The sequence below is a fragment of the Arachis ipaensis genome, chromosome B1 (genome assembly GCF_059453495.1).
Source record: "Arachis ipaensis isolate K30076 ecotype BB chromosome B1, ASM5945349v1, whole genome shotgun sequence".
NCBI classification, from domain to species: domain Eukaryota; kingdom Viridiplantae; phylum Streptophyta; class Magnoliopsida; order Fabales; family Fabaceae; genus Arachis; species Arachis ipaensis.
Window position 1 is genome coordinate 78,435,764 of NC_142436.1, and position 17,067 is coordinate 78,452,830.

The window sequence follows — 17,067 nt, forward strand, 5'->3', positions numbered from 1 at the left end:
CTGACTAAGCTGAGAATAGACGTTCAAACCTTCTGGCAGAAAGAAGGTGAGTCTCTCTATGAAGCCTGGGAGAGATACAAGTTGATACTCTGGAAGTGTCTCCTTGATATGTTCTCAGACTAGATTCAGTTGCAGATATTCTATGATGGAGTTTCTGAGACCGCCAGAATGTCTCTGGATAATTTTGCAGAGGGTCACTCCACATAAAAAAGACCCTTGAAGAAGCTATGGAGTTGATTGAGATGGTTGCCAATAACCAATATTTGTACTCTTTTGAGAGGACCATAGTGAAGAAGGGAGTTACGGTGTTGGATACCTTGGATGTTATTCTTACCCAGAACAAGGCCATGTGTCAGCAAATTAATGCTATTACACAACGTTTGAGTGGAATGCAAGTCTCAGCCTTTAATGCTCAAGATACTTCCTATGATATGAGTGATGGCTTCCCTCAAGGTGAGACTTATAACTATGGATAGTTTATTTCTGAACAAGTTAAATTCATGGGAAACTCCTCCAGAAATCCCAATAATGATCCCTATTCTAAGACATTTAATCAGAGATGGAGGAATCACCCCAACTTTAGGTGGAGAGACCAATCTTAGAGGCAACCAAACTTCAATAATTCTCAAGGCAGTTTTAATCAGAATAATTTTAACAACTGTCAGTTTCAGGCTTCTCAGCACAACAAGCACCCTCTCAACCTCAAAATACTCTTAACTTGGCTTCTATAGTTGCAGAACTCTCCAAGAATACTTATAGTTTTATGCAGAAAACTAGAGCCTCACTCAGAAACTTGGAGATACAAGTGGGTCAATTGAGCAAACAAGTACTTGAGAGGTCTTCTAACACTCTTCCTAGTGACACAGTACCTAATCCAAGAGAAGAGTGCAAGGCTATCACAGTGGTAAGTGAATTGACGACCAGAGAGGAAGCACAAGTTATTGAGGGACCAGTTGAAAAATAAGCTCCAGAGAAGACTGAGGATATGGTAGCACATGCCCCTCCAAGGCATCCGAATAACCCCTTTCCAGATGATCATGAAAAATATCCGGCACTGCCCAAGGCTCCTGAGTACAAGCCCAAGATGTCATATCCCCAGAAGCTGCAAAAGGAGACCAAGGACAAGCAATTTTCAAAGTTCTTAGAAGTCTTCAGAAAGTTGCAAATCAATATTTCTTTTGCTAAAATTTTGGAGCAAATGCCTCTCTATGTCAAGTTCATGAAGGATTTACTCTCCAAGAAGAAGACTTTAAGGGGAGATGAAACTGTAGTCCTGACCAAGAAATGCAATGCCATAATTCAGAGCAAACTGCCAAAGAAGATGCCAGATCCAAGGAGCTTTCAGATTCCATGCACTATTGGAAGCACAATCTTTGACAAAGCCCTATGTGATCTTGGTGCAAGTATCAATTTAATGCTCTTATCTGTGATGAAGAAGCTGCAAATTCAAGAGGTACAACCAACAAGAATAGCATTACAAATGGCAGACAAGTCTTTGAAACATGCACATGGAATGGTGGAGAATGTCTTGGTCAAGGTGGGGGAATTCTTCTTCCCAGTAGATTTCGTGATCCTTGAGATGGGAGAGGATGAAAATGTCTCTATCATCTTAGGAAGACCATTCCTAGCCACTGGAAGAGCTCTGATCGATGTGGAAAAGGGTGAATTTGTTTTGAGGGTGCATGAGGAGCTTTTGATCTTCAAGGTTTTTGGATCCATGCAACACTCAAGTGAAAGAAACAATTGGATGAAGAAGGATTCCACTAACCCAAATCTCAAAGGATCCATGAATGAAGTGAAGTAGAGTTTACAGCTCAAGCCTCCTTTGGTGGAAATTAATACAATCCCTCCTGACATCAAAATTAAGTTGGGTGTTGGGTGTGCATCATCTACCAAGGAGAAAGGTCCCAAGAAGAAAATACCCAAGGGATGAAAAACAAGAAGATCCCTACTGAAGATTTCTCACTAGGAGTGAAAGTGGTGTTGACTAAAAGCCTAATCTTGTCTCATACTGTGAACATGATCCTCTCTCTTAAGCATATTGAGTTAAACTATAAGAACACCGGAAAAAGATTCATAGTGAGAGATGAGGAGCTAAAGCACTATGATCAACCCTCATCTTAGCAGAGTTGATCGTCAAGCTAGTGACAGTAAAGAAGCGCTTGTTGGAAGGCAACCCAACTCTGAGTATCCTTTGATTTTGTTTTCTGTTTAATTTTTATTTATTTATGACTTTTATTCATAGTTTTCCTTGGTTTACTTATGTTTGTAGTCATGCAAAGTGTTTAGAATAGGAACAGGAGGACTCTGGAAGAGAAACAGAATACCCTGGGGAGTATTTTACTCGAGTGCTCTGGAGCTAAACACTAGGATGAGCGTTCAGCCCCAGAGATGGCACAATTATCAAGAAGCTCTCTGATGGCTGACGTTAAACGCCAGGCTAGGCGTTTAGCACTGAGGAACATGCGAATCGAGGTGAAATTACGACGATTTGGGTGCTTAATGCCAAGTTAGGCGTTTAGCACTTGAATTGGTAGCTAGGGTGTTGGCCCTAGATAGCACAAAATCCAAGGAGCACATGCCTCATAGGGTGCTAAACGCCAGGCCTCGTCCTTAATTTCAAAAAAAACTTGAGGTGGTGGCGCTAAATGTTGGAGCTGGCATTTAGCACCAGCAACGCAGAATTGAATTTGAAGAAAGAGGTTTGAACATTAAAATCGGTAAAACCAGTGGGTCTCACCCCACTTGACCGTTCAAACCACAACCCCCTACTCCCTCTTTCCCCTTGCCCACCTTCCCATCCCTATTCCATCCCCCTTTTACCAACCACCCTTCCCATCACCCTATCATATCCCAGCAATCCCACCAAATCTCTCTTCCCCATACCCCAACCGTTATCCCCTCCCCATTCCATTCAATCCCATTTTTATTTACCCCATCCTCTCCCTCATACCCGAACCCCCTCCCTACCTATATATATATATATATATATATATATATATATATATATATATATATATATATATATATATATATATATATATATATATATATACACGCTCTTTCCTATCGTTTTACCATACAACAATTTACCCAATTCACTTGCATCCAATTCCTCCCGTTTTGTTCCTTTCTTAACCGAAGACACCCCCTCTCTCCTTCCACATATTTTTTATTTATTTCACTTCTCACCACACCCTCCCCTCATACATGCATCCCCCTTCCTTGCCCGCACCTTTCTCTTTTTCACCACCTTTATCTTTCCTTTTACCCTTTATTTACTTTTTCTTGTCTTCTTCTTCTTTGCTTGGGGATGAGCAACAACTTTAAGTTTGGTGTTGGGACACTCCGCTTCTATTTCTATCATTTTTCATATGACACCAAAAACTAGAGAATCCTCTTCAAGGAAGAGAAAGGAGAAGGCTCCTGTAACCGGTCCATTTGACATTAATTGGTTTAGTTCCAAGACCCATGAGGATCAATTTAATGAGGTTGTGAGCAAAAAGAAGTGATCCCGGAGGTCTAATTTGAACTTGCAGCCGGATGAGTATCTGGAGATCTGGAAACAAATTTTGAGGAGGGGTTGGAAAGTTCTATGCAACCCTGTGACTGATGTGGGTGTTCTGATAGTCAGGTAGTTCTATGCCAATGCTTGGGTGAATTACAAGCATGTCAAGGGTGTGAACCCCGACCCAATGAACTGGCGCACTATTGTCTGAGGGAAGATCTTAGAGTTTGGTCCAGAGAGAGTGAGGGATATACTTCAGCTGTCAACATCCAGAGATCACCCTCACTCTTACACTAGGAGGGTCAATACTGATCAGAGACTGGACCTGATCCTCACTGACATATGCCTCCCCGGAGCACAGTAGAGGCGTGATTCTAAGGGGAAACCATACCAGTTGGGAAGGGATGATCTGAAGCCGGTTGCTCAGAGTGGTTGGAGTTTATTCAGTACCCCATCATTCCTACGAGTAACCGGTCCGAGGTTACTATTGACTGAGCTATAATGATTCACTGCATCATGCTAGGTAATGAGGTGGAGATGCATCGTGTGATCCTGCAGGAGTTATACAGCATAGCAGCGAAGGCCTCCACCTCTGCTAGACTAGCCTTCCCTCATCTCATCTTCCACCTGTGTGTGGCTGCTCGCGTCTGCAATGACCGAGACACCCCAATTGACGTTGATAGGCCGATCACTAGGAGGGGTATAGAGTATGCCAAAGAGCTTGGACGAGCACCGCCTCAAGAGCCAGTTCTCCTACTCAATAGGAGCAGGCTGAGAGGATATTATTTTCCTCCTCGTGATTATTGGGATCAGTTGACTACATCTATTGGGCAACTGACATCATCAGTCGATCAGCTGAGGATAGAGCATCAGGATTACTCTGCCTTCCTCCATCAGCTAGTGGAGGAACAGTAGAGCCAGGTGTGAGAGTTGGAGGAGCTAAGGCACTGGAGAGGATTCCTAGGAGGGAGCAGCCACCGGGAATGAGGTGGTTGAGTTTCATTATCTACTGCTTTACTTGTTTCCTATTTTTTAGTACTATATCTTGTTTTCTGTTATCTGTTTGAAGCCTTTGCATGATTATTAGTAGTATTTTATTGTTTTTCTAGCTTAGTTATTTAATTTGATCTTTTATGTTTATTTTGAAAAATGTCTAATGTATTGCTCACTGAGTTTGAAAAATCAAAAGAAAAAGAAAAGAAGTAGTAAAATACATGAGACTTGAGTTATATATTCTGAGTTGTTCTAGTTACTTTGATATGGTGGTATTTGACGGAGAAAAATTGTCGGTAAAGATTTTCACAAAAAATATCACGTTGCAAGTATAGTTCTAAACCAACAAATTATCCTCGGTCAATGTTTAAATTGTTTGTCATAAATACAAACCTAATAAAATTAACCGAAGTATTTAAACCTCGGGTTGTCTCTCAAGAAAATGCAGAAAAGTGTAGTTTATTATTGGTATGGGAAAGTATATTTTTGGTATTTTTGAAATAAGAAACAAGAAAGTAAAATGGCGAGAAAATAAACTAATAACTAAGAAAGTTCTTAGCAAGGAACGAGAATTAGAAGTCCTATCCTCATTATCATCGTCAATTATGATGGTAAATGTGAATTGCCTTCACTTAGTTAACCTCTAACCAATGAAGGAAGGTCAAGTGTATACAATCAACTTGAGTTCACAAGTCCTAGTCAATCCATAGTGAGAGACTAGATTTGGTGAAGCTCAAGCTAACCGACAATCGTCAATTACCAATCAACAAGAGAATTTTGATAACTCAAGAGTCTCTAATTAATCCATCCAAGTCAAGAACATAAAAATCTAATTTAAAATCTAACCAAGCATTTTATCAAACACTTGGAAGGCATAAATTAAAAGCATAGAAAACTAACAAGACATATCAAAATCTAAGACTAACAATTGCAAGAGAAAATAATAACAAATTAAAGGAAGCAATCATAAACATGAAAACATAAATTTCATTAATATGGATTAAAGGAAACAAGAAGAATTCATAAATTAAATTGGCAACATAAAGAAATCAACAAGAGAATTAGATAAACTAAAGTACTAGAACAAATAAAAGTAGAAGAAAACTAAATTAAAGTAAGGTAGAAATCTGAATTTGAGAAGGAACAAGACTAAAAATCCTAAAACCTAGAGAGAGGAGAGAGCCTCTCTCTCTCTCTAGAAACTTACATCTAAAACCTAAAAATTGTGAATAGTGAAAAGTGAATGATTGATTGATTCTGCTCCACTCCCAGCCTCTAATCTGTATTTTCGGGCCTAAAACGGGGTCAAAAGTAGCCCAAAAATTACCCCCAGCATTTTCTGTAAATTGCAGCACGTGACGCTTGTCACGCGTACGCGTCACTGAACGAATTCCTGGTCATGCGTACGCATCATCCACGCGTACGCGTCGTCCATGCGTGCGCATCGCTACCAGATTCTGAAATCCTTAATTTCTTGTGTTCCTTCCACTTTTGCGTGCTTCTTTTCCATCCTCTAAGCCATTCCTGCACTATAAACCCTAAAAATAATTAACAAACATATCATGGCATTGAATGGTAATAAGAGAGGATTAAAATTAGCAAATTTAAGACCAAAGAAGCATGTTTTCAATCATAGCACAAAATTAGGAAGGAAACTTAAAAACATGCAATTTATATGGATAAGTGTGAGAATAGTTGATAAAATCCACTCAATTCAGTATAAAATAAATCATAAAATAGTGATTTATCAATCTCCCCACACTTAAACATTAGCATGTCCTCATGCTAAACTCAAGAGAAGCTATAAAGGATGTGAAGAGGAATGGTAGAATTTATAAAATACAACCTATCTATATGAATGCAACTAAATGCAAAATGCTTCTACCTACTTGATTAAATGTAAATAAATCTTCCAAAGGCAAATATAAGCTAGATTCTACTAATTCAAATCATAAAATGAAGTACAAATAGACTTGCAAAAGAAGATGGCTCATGAATGCTGGGAACAAAGAATCGAGCATCGAACCCTCATTGGAAGTGTATACACTCTAATCACTTTAGTGTTTGAGGGTCGATTCTCTCGGTTCTCTACTAATCTTGCTTTCTAAGACTTGCTCTTCTTCTACCAATCAACAAAAATTTAATGCACAAATACACATATCAAGAGGTCTTTTCAAGGGTTGTAATAGGGTTAGGGTCAAGGTAGGATTGTATTTGGTTAAGTGGACTAAAATTCGAATCCTTGTTAACCTAAAATTTCCACCTAATCTAAGACATTCCATATAATTACAATGCAACTCCTAACTACCCATTGACTATTTTTTTTCACAAATTCATGCATCCGAATTTTGAGTACAGTACATATGCATTGCTATCACCATTTACTTTGGGGCATTTTGTCCCCTTTTATTATTTGCTCTTTTTCTTTTCTTTTCCTCTTTTTTTTCTTTTTCTTTTTCTTTTATTTTATTTTTCTCAATGCATATGATTAAGGTATTGAATGCAAAAATATATGCTCAACTATTTTTTCCACATTCTTGCCAAAAATATACAATACCCAATTTCTAAACCAAATGTTTCCAAACCCAATTTCTCCACACTTAAATCATGAGCACTCTCACTAGTCTAAGCTAACTAAGAATTTAAATTAGGGACATTTATTGCTTTCCGCTTAGAGTTAATGATGTGCTAAAATATGAATAAATGGGGGTAAAATAGGCTCAACATTGGGTTGCAAAGGGTAATGAAAGGGTAAGGCCATATGGGTATGTGAGCTATAGTGAAACAAAGGCCTCAATCACATAAGTGCATGCATACATCAAACAATGAAAATATAGAATCAAGCAAGATAAAGATCACAATTAAAGAGAGAACAACACACACCATGATAAAACATTAGTTGATAAGATGCAACCAATCAAATAGGTTCAAAATCTCACTGGTTTTGTGTGTTCAAGCTCTAAACCATGTTCCAAAATAAATTTCTTCAAGCAAGTTTAACAAAAATTTTAATTCAAATTAGTGAAATACTCTGAAAAGTTTCTTGGAAAGGAATTCATCACTTCAACTAAGTAGTACATAAATGCAAGCAACTAACTACACATGCAATCTATTATGCAATGCAACAACGAACTAACAAAGAAAAGTAAGAATTGGTGTTGGGAAAAGGAATTGTTACCCATGGAAGTCGGTATCGACCTCCCCACCCTTAAAGATTGCACCGTCCTCGGTGCCTGCAAAGACGTGCAAGTGGACGGGTTGCTACAACTGATGTGCTTTCTCCAAAGATTGTGTGGCGGGATTTGTTTGTCGCCCCATTTAGAAGTTTTACGTTTCCCTTCTTGGTGGCCATCCTGAAAGAAGAGAAGGAAGAAGAATAACCCACAAACAAAGATATGCGAACAAATAAAATATGGGTGGGCTAATGCCAAATAATAATGAGGTTCTCAACTACATGGTAGCTACAACATGCAAGTGAGAAAATAATATAGGAGAATGACATATCAATAATGCAAGAATTGCAACAATGAGGGAGAGAGAGTGGGTTATGATAGACAATATAAGTTCATATCAATACAAAAGGAAAATAAGTGTCATAAAAGATTAGCATTGACCTATAAATAATATCACCCAACAATATAAAATAAGCCACTAAGCACCAAAATAATGCAAGAATATTCAACAGGTGAGGAAGAAAATTTAACACCAATTGTTAAAATAACAAATATAGAAAAGAAAAGGAAAACAAACAACAGAATTAAAATTCAACGAATGCAAGTATGCAAATGTAATAAGTAAAGGACAAGAAAGATAAGAAAAACGAGAAGGAAAATTTTGAAAAGTGAGATAAGAATAAAGTAAGAAAGGAAGAAGAAAAGGAAGAAGAAAGGAAAGAGGAAATAATAAGAAAGGAGAGAAGAAAGAGGAAGAAAGGAAAAGAAGAAGCGACGTGTAAGGGTCGTCCACGCGCACACGTGGGTTGCAAAATAAAGAGGTGACACGTACGCGTGGGTGTGGATTGTGCTCCTCGCACAACACTCGCATAGTTCTCGGGTTTTTGTACCAGGGATGGCAGCATGAAGATACGACACGTGCGCGTCGTCCACGCTCACGCGTGGGAGAAAAAAATGCAATTGACGCGTACGCGTGGGTTGGGTTGTGCGCCTAGCACCCCACCCGCATCGTTCCAGCACAACTCTCTGGTTTTTTTAGACCAGAGAGCAAAATTGGCATCGACGCATACGTGTAGCCCATGTGCACGCGTGGGTTGCCATTTCTTTTTTAGAATCTTATATAATAAACTAACAAGTTTAAACACAACTTAAACTAAATAAACCTAATTAAAATTGCAAATTCAACTTATTACCAATATGGATGAAGGAAAATTAGAAAGAATTTACCATGGTGGGGTGTCTCCCACCGAGCACTTTTAGTTAAAGTCCTTAAGTTGGACATTTAGTGAGCTCCTTGTCATGGTGGCTTGTACTTGAACTCATCTTGAAACTTCCACCAACGCTTGGACTTCCAATAAGCTCCAACATTTCCAAGTGAATTCACCAAGCCTTGATGAAGTTCTTCACAAACTTTGAGCTCCCAAAGTTGATCCTCTTGTATACCGGGATCCCAAATTTTGTTTCTACACCCGTCTTTAAGTCGATCATCATTGTTCAAACCGGGTGGTAAGCAATCCGAATTCTCAATGCAGTACCAAACCCTTCTCTTAGATCCAACCAATTGATCACTAGTCCAACCCTTGCATCTAGCTCTTGAAATATCAACCTTGATGAGTCTTGATTTGTAACTCCAACCACTAAATATCCTTCTCTTACGCTTCATTCCACAAAACCTCCTAAGTTGGCCATCCGTTTCAAGCATACCATACTCAAGTGGGACAATAAAGCTAATAGAGATAAGTTTTACTCACTCAAATGAAGGATTAGATGGCAACCTAGGTAGAGAAGTCTCCAACGATCTTGACAAAGCATATTCAACTCCCGTCCAACCTTGCCGAAGGACTTCCGCCTTTTGAAAAGATTCTTCACTTTCAAGCTCTTCCTCACCAAATTCATCCAACTCTTCTCCGTTACTCAAATTATAACTCTGAGGTTGAGAGAAATCTACCTCAATGTTGCTTTTAATTTTATCGGGAGAAGGCTCTTCAAACTCAAGGGGTTCACTTGTGGATGCAAATTCATTACTAGGATGGCTTGATTCATGATCATCATCACCAAGGGAACTTGCTTCTTGATCTATCCCGTCCAATTCTTCATAGGGAATATGCCTTGGAGGTTATGCACTACCATCCTCAACATTAAATTCAAGCTTCTTGGAGGAATACTCTACAACTATAGATTCCCATGGAGGTTCAACATCTCCTAACTCTTCGACCACTTCTTCCTCTTCAACAATTACGGCTTCCTCCAATTGTTCCAATACAAAGTCACATTTCTCACTTTCCACCAGAGTTCCTAGTCTCTCTTTCATGCTACGTTCTTCATTAGATTTTCCACATGCAGCCATGGGATACTTTGAGTGTCGAAGTGCAGGGAAGCTAAATTATCTACTACCTCGGTCAAGGTAGCTATAAACTCTAGTGTCATCTGTTGCATCTCTCTTTGCCCTTGAAGAAGAACACCAAGGGTGTCATCCATTGGAGAGTGGAGTGGATATGAGGGTTCATTGCTTGGGAGGAAGGGTTCATGATAGGAAGGTGGTTCATCTTGATAAGGATATGGCGGTTCAACACTCTACATCTTTTTCACTTGTTGAACAACACACTCCAATCCCTTGTTCTCAAGTTGAGATTCTAAGATCTCCTTCAGGCTCCGCTCTTCAGTTGACTTTCCATATTCATCTGTGGAAATGTTTTGTTTGTTGCATGAGTCCCATGGGTCGATGGTGGCTCTCGTTTTGGCAATGTTAGCCATGAGAGTTTCGTGTGCTTTTCGGCCTTTCTCTCGCTCCATTTGATGAATGGTTGCTTGAAGTCGATCCATTGCTTCCTTAAAATGATCCCGTGGTTCTTGTTCCACTTGGCTAACATAATTAGGATCATATTGCTCTTGGATTGATGGATGTGGACATTCCCCTATGGAGGGTTATCGTGGAAAGAAAAATTCATTTTGTGGTTGAAAGTTCGCATACACTGGAGGTGGTGTATATTGAGGTGGTGGTTCTTGGGAGTAATTGGATTGGAATTGGGGTGGCTCTATGTATGGGTCATTTGGCTCATAAGGTGGTTGGTATGGTGGATATGAGTTTGGGTCATATTGAAGTGTTTGATTGTAGGGGGCTTGTGAGTATGGTGGTTCAAAACTATGTTGAGGAGGGGGTTCATAGGCATATGGCGGTGGTTGTTGGTAGTCACAACGAGGTCCACCATATCCATTGTCTTGGTATGCATCAAGGAATGACTCTTGCTCGTAGTACATTGGAGAGGGTTGTTACCATGGAGGTTGTCCATAAGCTTGAGGCTCCTCCCACCTTTGATTGTCCCATCCTTGATGCATGTTATCATTGTAGCTTCCATTCCCTACAACATAATTTGAACCAAACTCATAGCCAAAGGGGTGAGGATTCATAGTAACAAAAGTAAATAAAAACAAAAACTAATAAAAAAGTAATGAAAATAAACTCCTAAAACTAGCAACAACTAACAAAGAAACAAAAGGCAAACATATTCACAATATTCACAATAACCAATAATAAGGCACACATTTGCAATTCCCCGGCAACGGCGCCAAAAACATGACGGAGAAAAATTGTCGGTAAAGATTTTCACAAAAATATCGCGTTGCAAGTATAGTTCTAAACCAAAAAATTATCCTCGGCCAATGTTTAAATTGTTTGTCACAAATACAAACCCAATAAAATTAACCGAAGTATTTAAACCTCGGGTCGTCTCTCAAGGAATTGCAGGAAACTGTAGTTTATTATTGGTTATGGGAAAGTATATTTTTGGTGTTTTTGAAATAAGAAACAAGAAAGTAAAATGGCGAGAAAATAAACTAATAACTAAGAAAGCTCTTAGCAAGAAAAGAGAATTAGAAGTCATATCCTCATTATCATCGTCAATTGTGATGGTAAATGTGAATTGCTTTCACTTAGTTAACCTCTAACCAATGGAGGAAGGTCAAGTGCATACAATCAACTTGAGTTCACAAGTTTTAGTTAACCTATAGTGAGAGACTAGATTTGGTGAAGCTCAAGCTAAACGACAATCTTCAATTACCAATCAACAAGAGAATTTTGATAACTCAAGAGTCTCTAATCAATCCATCCAAGTCAAGAACATAAAAATCTAATTTAAAATCCAACCAAGCATTTTATCAAACACTTGGAAGGCATAAAATAAAAGAATAGAAAATCAACAAGACATAGCAAAATCTAAGACTAACAATTGCAAGAGAAAACAATAACAAATTAAAGGAAGCAATCATAAACATGAAAACATAAATTGCATTAATATGGATTAAAGGAAACAAGAAGAATTCATAAACTAAATTGGCAACATGAAGAAATCAACAAGAGAAGTAGATAAACTAAAGTACTAGAATAAATAAAAGTAGAAGAAAACTAAATTAAAGTAAGGTAGAAATCTGAATTTGAGAAGGAACAAGACTAAAAACCCTAAAATTTAGAGAGAGGCTAGAGATCCTCTCTCTCTAGAAACCTACATCTAAAACCTAAAAATTGTGAATAGTGAAAAGTGAATGATTGATTGATTCTGCTCCACTCCCAGCCTGTAATCTGTATTTTCGGGCCTGAAACGGGGTCAAAAGCAGCCCAGAAATTGCCCCTAGCGTTTTCTATAAATTGCAGCACGTGACTCTCGTCACGCGTATGCATCAGCCACGCGTACGCGTTGCTGAACGAATTCCTGGTCACGTGCCGTGTCATCCACACGTACGCGTTGATTGCCTGCTACACCGGTCACGCGTACGTATCGTCCATGCGTGCGTGTCGCTACCAGATTCTGAAATCCTTAATTTCTTGTGTTCCTTCCACTTTTGCATCATTCTTTTCCATCCTCTAAGCCATTCATGCCCTATAAACCCTGAAAACACTTAACAAATATATCACGGCATCGAATGGTAATAAGAGAGGATTAACTTTAGCAAATTTAAGGCCAAAGAAGCATGTTTTCAATCGTAGCACAAAATTAGAAAGGAAACTTAAAAACATGCAATTTATATGGATAAGTGTGAAAATAGTTGATAAAATCCACTCAATTCAGTACAAAATAAATCATAAAATAGTGGTTTATCAGTATTATCTATGATTCTGACTGTATGAATTGAATAGTACATAATTGATATTGAAGTTTTGAATGTTGATTCTTGAGGTACAGGAACTTAGATAAATATTATGGATTCTCTAAATTGAGTAAGAAATTAATCCTTGAAGAAAAATAAACAGCAAAAAAAAGAAAATAAAATAAAAAGTAGGGTCCAAGGTTCTGAGCATTAATGGTTAGGAATGTCAAATATAATTAAAAGCTCAAAGAGTTGTTTTTCTATCATATGCTTGTGGTCTGAATGTGTCAAGTAACCCTTGAGACAGAGTACTAAGAGTTGAGACCAAGTGCAATTGCAGAGTATGCCAAAGGCTCTGAGCACCACTGACTGAGAGAAATTAAAAGAAAAAAAAATAGAACTCAAAGAGTTCCCCAGTTAAGTGCTTGTGGTGTTTTTGTGTCAAGTTAAGCTTGAGACAAAACATTTAGAGTCACGGCTAGACTCAAGGTGTTAAGCACCAAAGAAAAGATAAGAAAAAATTGTGTTCAAAGATTAATCAGAGCTTAAAGAAAGAGAATCCACAATATGATCCGAGTTCTATTTCTGAAGGATATCAATATTTCTGAGCTTCAAAGGATAGTGAGATGCCAAACCTATTCAGAATCACAGTGTCATTAACCCCACTCAGTAATTGGATAGGAGCTTAAATAAACACTCAAGTCTTAGGCAATTTTTCTTCATAGTTCTATATTATTTTGAGTTGCTTGAGGACAAGCAACAGTTCAAGTTTGGTGTTGTGATGCGTGAGCATCTTTTCTTTATTTTCTGTTTATTTTAAGTTAGAATATAATGAGTTTTAATTTTATTTTAGTGTTTGAAATCTCTTTGGATGCTACTTTGAGTTGCTTTGGTGTTTTAATCATTTCAGGTGAAGTTTGAATCAGTTTGGCTGAGTTCGTGTGCAAGAAAAGAGAAGAAAAATGAATCTACCATGCTGGCGCTAAACGCGGACCTGGGCGTTTAGCGCCAGCAACTCAAAAACGCAAGGAAGCTCTCTGCCCACTAGGGCACTAAACGCCAAGCCCAGCATTTAACACCAGCAAGCCAGTATTGAAAGGAGACTTTCTGCCCCTAGGGCGCTAAACGCCAAGCCTGGTGTTTAGCGCCAGCTAAGCGGATCAAGCTTTACCAAAGGAGCATCTTTAGTTGGATTTGGCTTTTAATTGTTATATTTTATTTTATTTTAGTTATTTTTATTTACAAACAAAATATTTTAGGTTTAGAATTTATTATTTTATTATTTTATTTTAGTTTCAAATAAAACTAGGTTAGATAAGGGAAAAGATTTAGCCCTTCGGGGGATCTTTTCTCTTACACACTTTCACATTTTTTGAATCCTAGTTTTCTCTTTGAGTCATGAGCCACTAAACCTCCTTGGTTAAGGTTAGAAGCTCTGTTTATTTCTATGGATTAGCATTATTATCATTCTATTTTAATCAATGTATTGATTCAATTTCAAGGATTACTTTCGTTCTTCATCTTATGAATCTGGATATATTGAAAGAATAACCCTTATTCTATATGAATTCTTGTTAATTCTTGAAAAAGTTATCTCACTTGAATACTAGCTTGAAAGTAAATTCCTCCTAAACTGCTAATTATTTGGACTTAACGAGATACGTGACATATAATCCTCTTATATTTAGGTAATTAGGGTTTTTGTGGCCAATAAACTAGAATTAAACCTAAGTGACCAAGGAATTGGCGGTTGATTAGGTTAGAGGAGACTAAATCACTAAGGAATTAGGGTTTAGTCAATTACAGTTTGCCATGAAATGAATCTTGCATGATTAAAATAGTTGGTAAGAAAACTTAATCCAGAAGAATAAATAACTCTGAAACCTTAACTATCTTCTCAGATACATTTCACACCGATTCTACTATTTGCTTGTCTCACTTTCTGCGTTAGTATTTTAATGCTTTTGAATCTCAAAACACCATTTTCTGCCTGTCTGACTAAGTGATTCATTCGACTATTGTTGCTCAGTCCATTAATTCTCGTGGGATCGACCCTCACTCACTTGAGGTATTACTTGGTATGACTCGGTGCACTTACCGGTAAGTTGTGGATTGGAAAATCCGCACCAAAGCGCCATAAGGGAGATCCTCATTTCCATAAGCTTCACTATCAAGGTATCCCACCAAGGATGTCTCAGACTCTTAATGGCTGCTTCATTAATCACAACATTGTATATTCCAGCTACCTTCTCTACTCTTATGTCTGATCTATTTTCTTTTTCTTTCTGGTTTGTTCCTTCATCCCTCTTTCCATTCTCTTCCATTTCTTCTTCAGAACTATCCGACTCTGAGAAGTTGTCATCTTCTTTCATTGCTACTGGCAATCTTCCTCCCTTTATGGCATCGCAAAAGAATCTTCTCAGTATTTCCCCTTTTTTGCCTTTATTACCTTCACACCTCATCCATTCTTCTTCTCTAGAAACTAATGATATCTCACCTAAGAAGTCATTGTCTTCCCCTTCTTTCCTTACTTTTTTGACTACGCATAGGGGTTGCTCCTCAATTGCTTTTCTCGTCGATTTGTGAGCACGGGAGTGTCCTCCACGAATAAAGCCGCTCCTCATAGGAGACTTGGACGGTTTAGGGATCAAAGAATGAAAGAAATGTATGAAGAAAAAAAAAATATTTTTTACCGTAATTTCTACAGTTGAATTTCTATATAATACTATTATTTATATTTTATGTTAGTCTTGCCAACATAGATAAAGCTCCGATAAAAAATAAAGTTTTAATAAAAAGTAAAGATTGCTTTTTTTAATAAATAAAAAATCTACCTAAAATAATTTATCATGTATGATACATATATTTTTTATAAATTTAATAAAAATATTCACTCTTTATTCACTTTTACTCTCAACCATGTAAATCTTTCGGCATTAATTGGTACAATTGAAGCATACTTGTTAATCAAAAACTAATTTAATTATGCTTAGGGTTGTGGTCAATTCTTTAACTATAGATATTGTTAGTTTTATACTTTTTATTCAAGACGTTTACCAATTTTAAATGGGGCGAAATACATATCATGAAGAATCCTTGACTTCAGGCACAAAAACAAAATAAATAAGAAAAAAAAAATGAAGAGAGTTAAGTAATATTAGTAGACTAACACATATTAATGTGTTATGAGCTAAAGTGATAAGTACTTTGCTTGTTCTATTAATAGTTTCGAAATTGAGGTGTTTTTTTTTTTTAATATTGAATAAATTTTAATATAATACTTAATTATTAGATTTTATGATATTTTTTAAAATTATAAAAATAGTATAATTCGCAGAGAAGATATTGTACTTTAATATTTAAATATACAATACACATAAAACGTATTGTTCCGCTCTTAAAATTTTTAAAAAATACCACAAAATTTAATAACAGAATGTTACAACCAAAATTTGGTCAATATCTACAAAAAGTTACACTCAAATTCTAATTTCAAATAATATAATTTAGATATATGTGATTCAATCTAGAAAAAAGATGTAGATTATCAAGCTAAAAAGGACAAACTTGCATAGTACATAACTACATATTAACACCTTAAGACCAATCATACCTTATTTTGTACCATGCAAAAAATTTGCTCTGGAGTATTCTCTTTTTGGCTTTTTAATTGCTTATTTTACTAGGAAAGTGAAACGATCATATGCTTCCCACGACAAAACTAAGTTTATAAATAAAAAAAAATTTGAAAATTGTTCCGTAACATCTTGGTTCTATGGTGTAGTGGTTAGCACTCTGGACTTTGAATCCAGCGACCTGGGTTCGACTCCCGGTAGGACCTTTTTCATCCAAAAATAAAAAATGTTACTGTTTTTTTTTTATATTAATTGTTTGCCAAAAAAATAATATTTTTCTAAAGGACAATACCCATTTTTCTTTTTCAATTTTATAATAATTTATATTAATTTTTTGTATATCATTTATTTAAATTCTAAACCCAAAATTATTAGTTAAGAATAAAGATATACTACTTTAATTGAACATATGTTAGTGTTTCGTTCAAAAAAAACAAAAAAAAAAAACAAACATGTGTTGGTGTTAAAGATTCTGAGTTAATAGACAAAACAAAAACAAGTTAATAGTTGAATTCGAAAAGATTAGTAGCCAGAGATAAAATACCCAGAACTTAAGCTTAGGTATAATGTGGATTGCTAGCTAGAAGAAGATTGATCGTCCAAAGAGAAAAAATGACCATTCTTAACTCATAAGTAATTGTACACGCACAAAAAAAATATGTATTTTTGAAGTATA

At 36.8% G+C, this 17,067-nt stretch overlaps 1 protein-coding gene and 1 non-coding gene across 2 annotated transcripts; both read left to right on the forward strand.

Annotated features, from left to right (window-relative positions):
* The first annotated feature begins 227 nt into the window (after window positions 1-227).
* On the forward strand, window positions 228-1,804 carry LOC148577189 (uncharacterized). Its single transcript, XM_088502857.1, has 3 exons — window positions 228-453; window positions 672-904; window positions 1,217-1,804. The coding sequence occupies exons 1-3, from the start codon at window positions 228-230 to the stop codon at window positions 1,802-1,804; spliced, it is 1,047 nt and encodes a 348-aa protein (XP_088358983.1).
* Window positions 1,805-16,525: 14,721 nt separating this feature from the next.
* TRNAQ-UUG (transfer RNA glutamine (anticodon UUG)) lies at window positions 16,526-16,597 on the forward strand. The gene has a single exon. It is a non-coding gene; the product is annotated as a tRNA-Gln (tRNA).
* The last annotated feature ends 470 nt before the right edge of the window (window positions 16,598-17,067 follow it).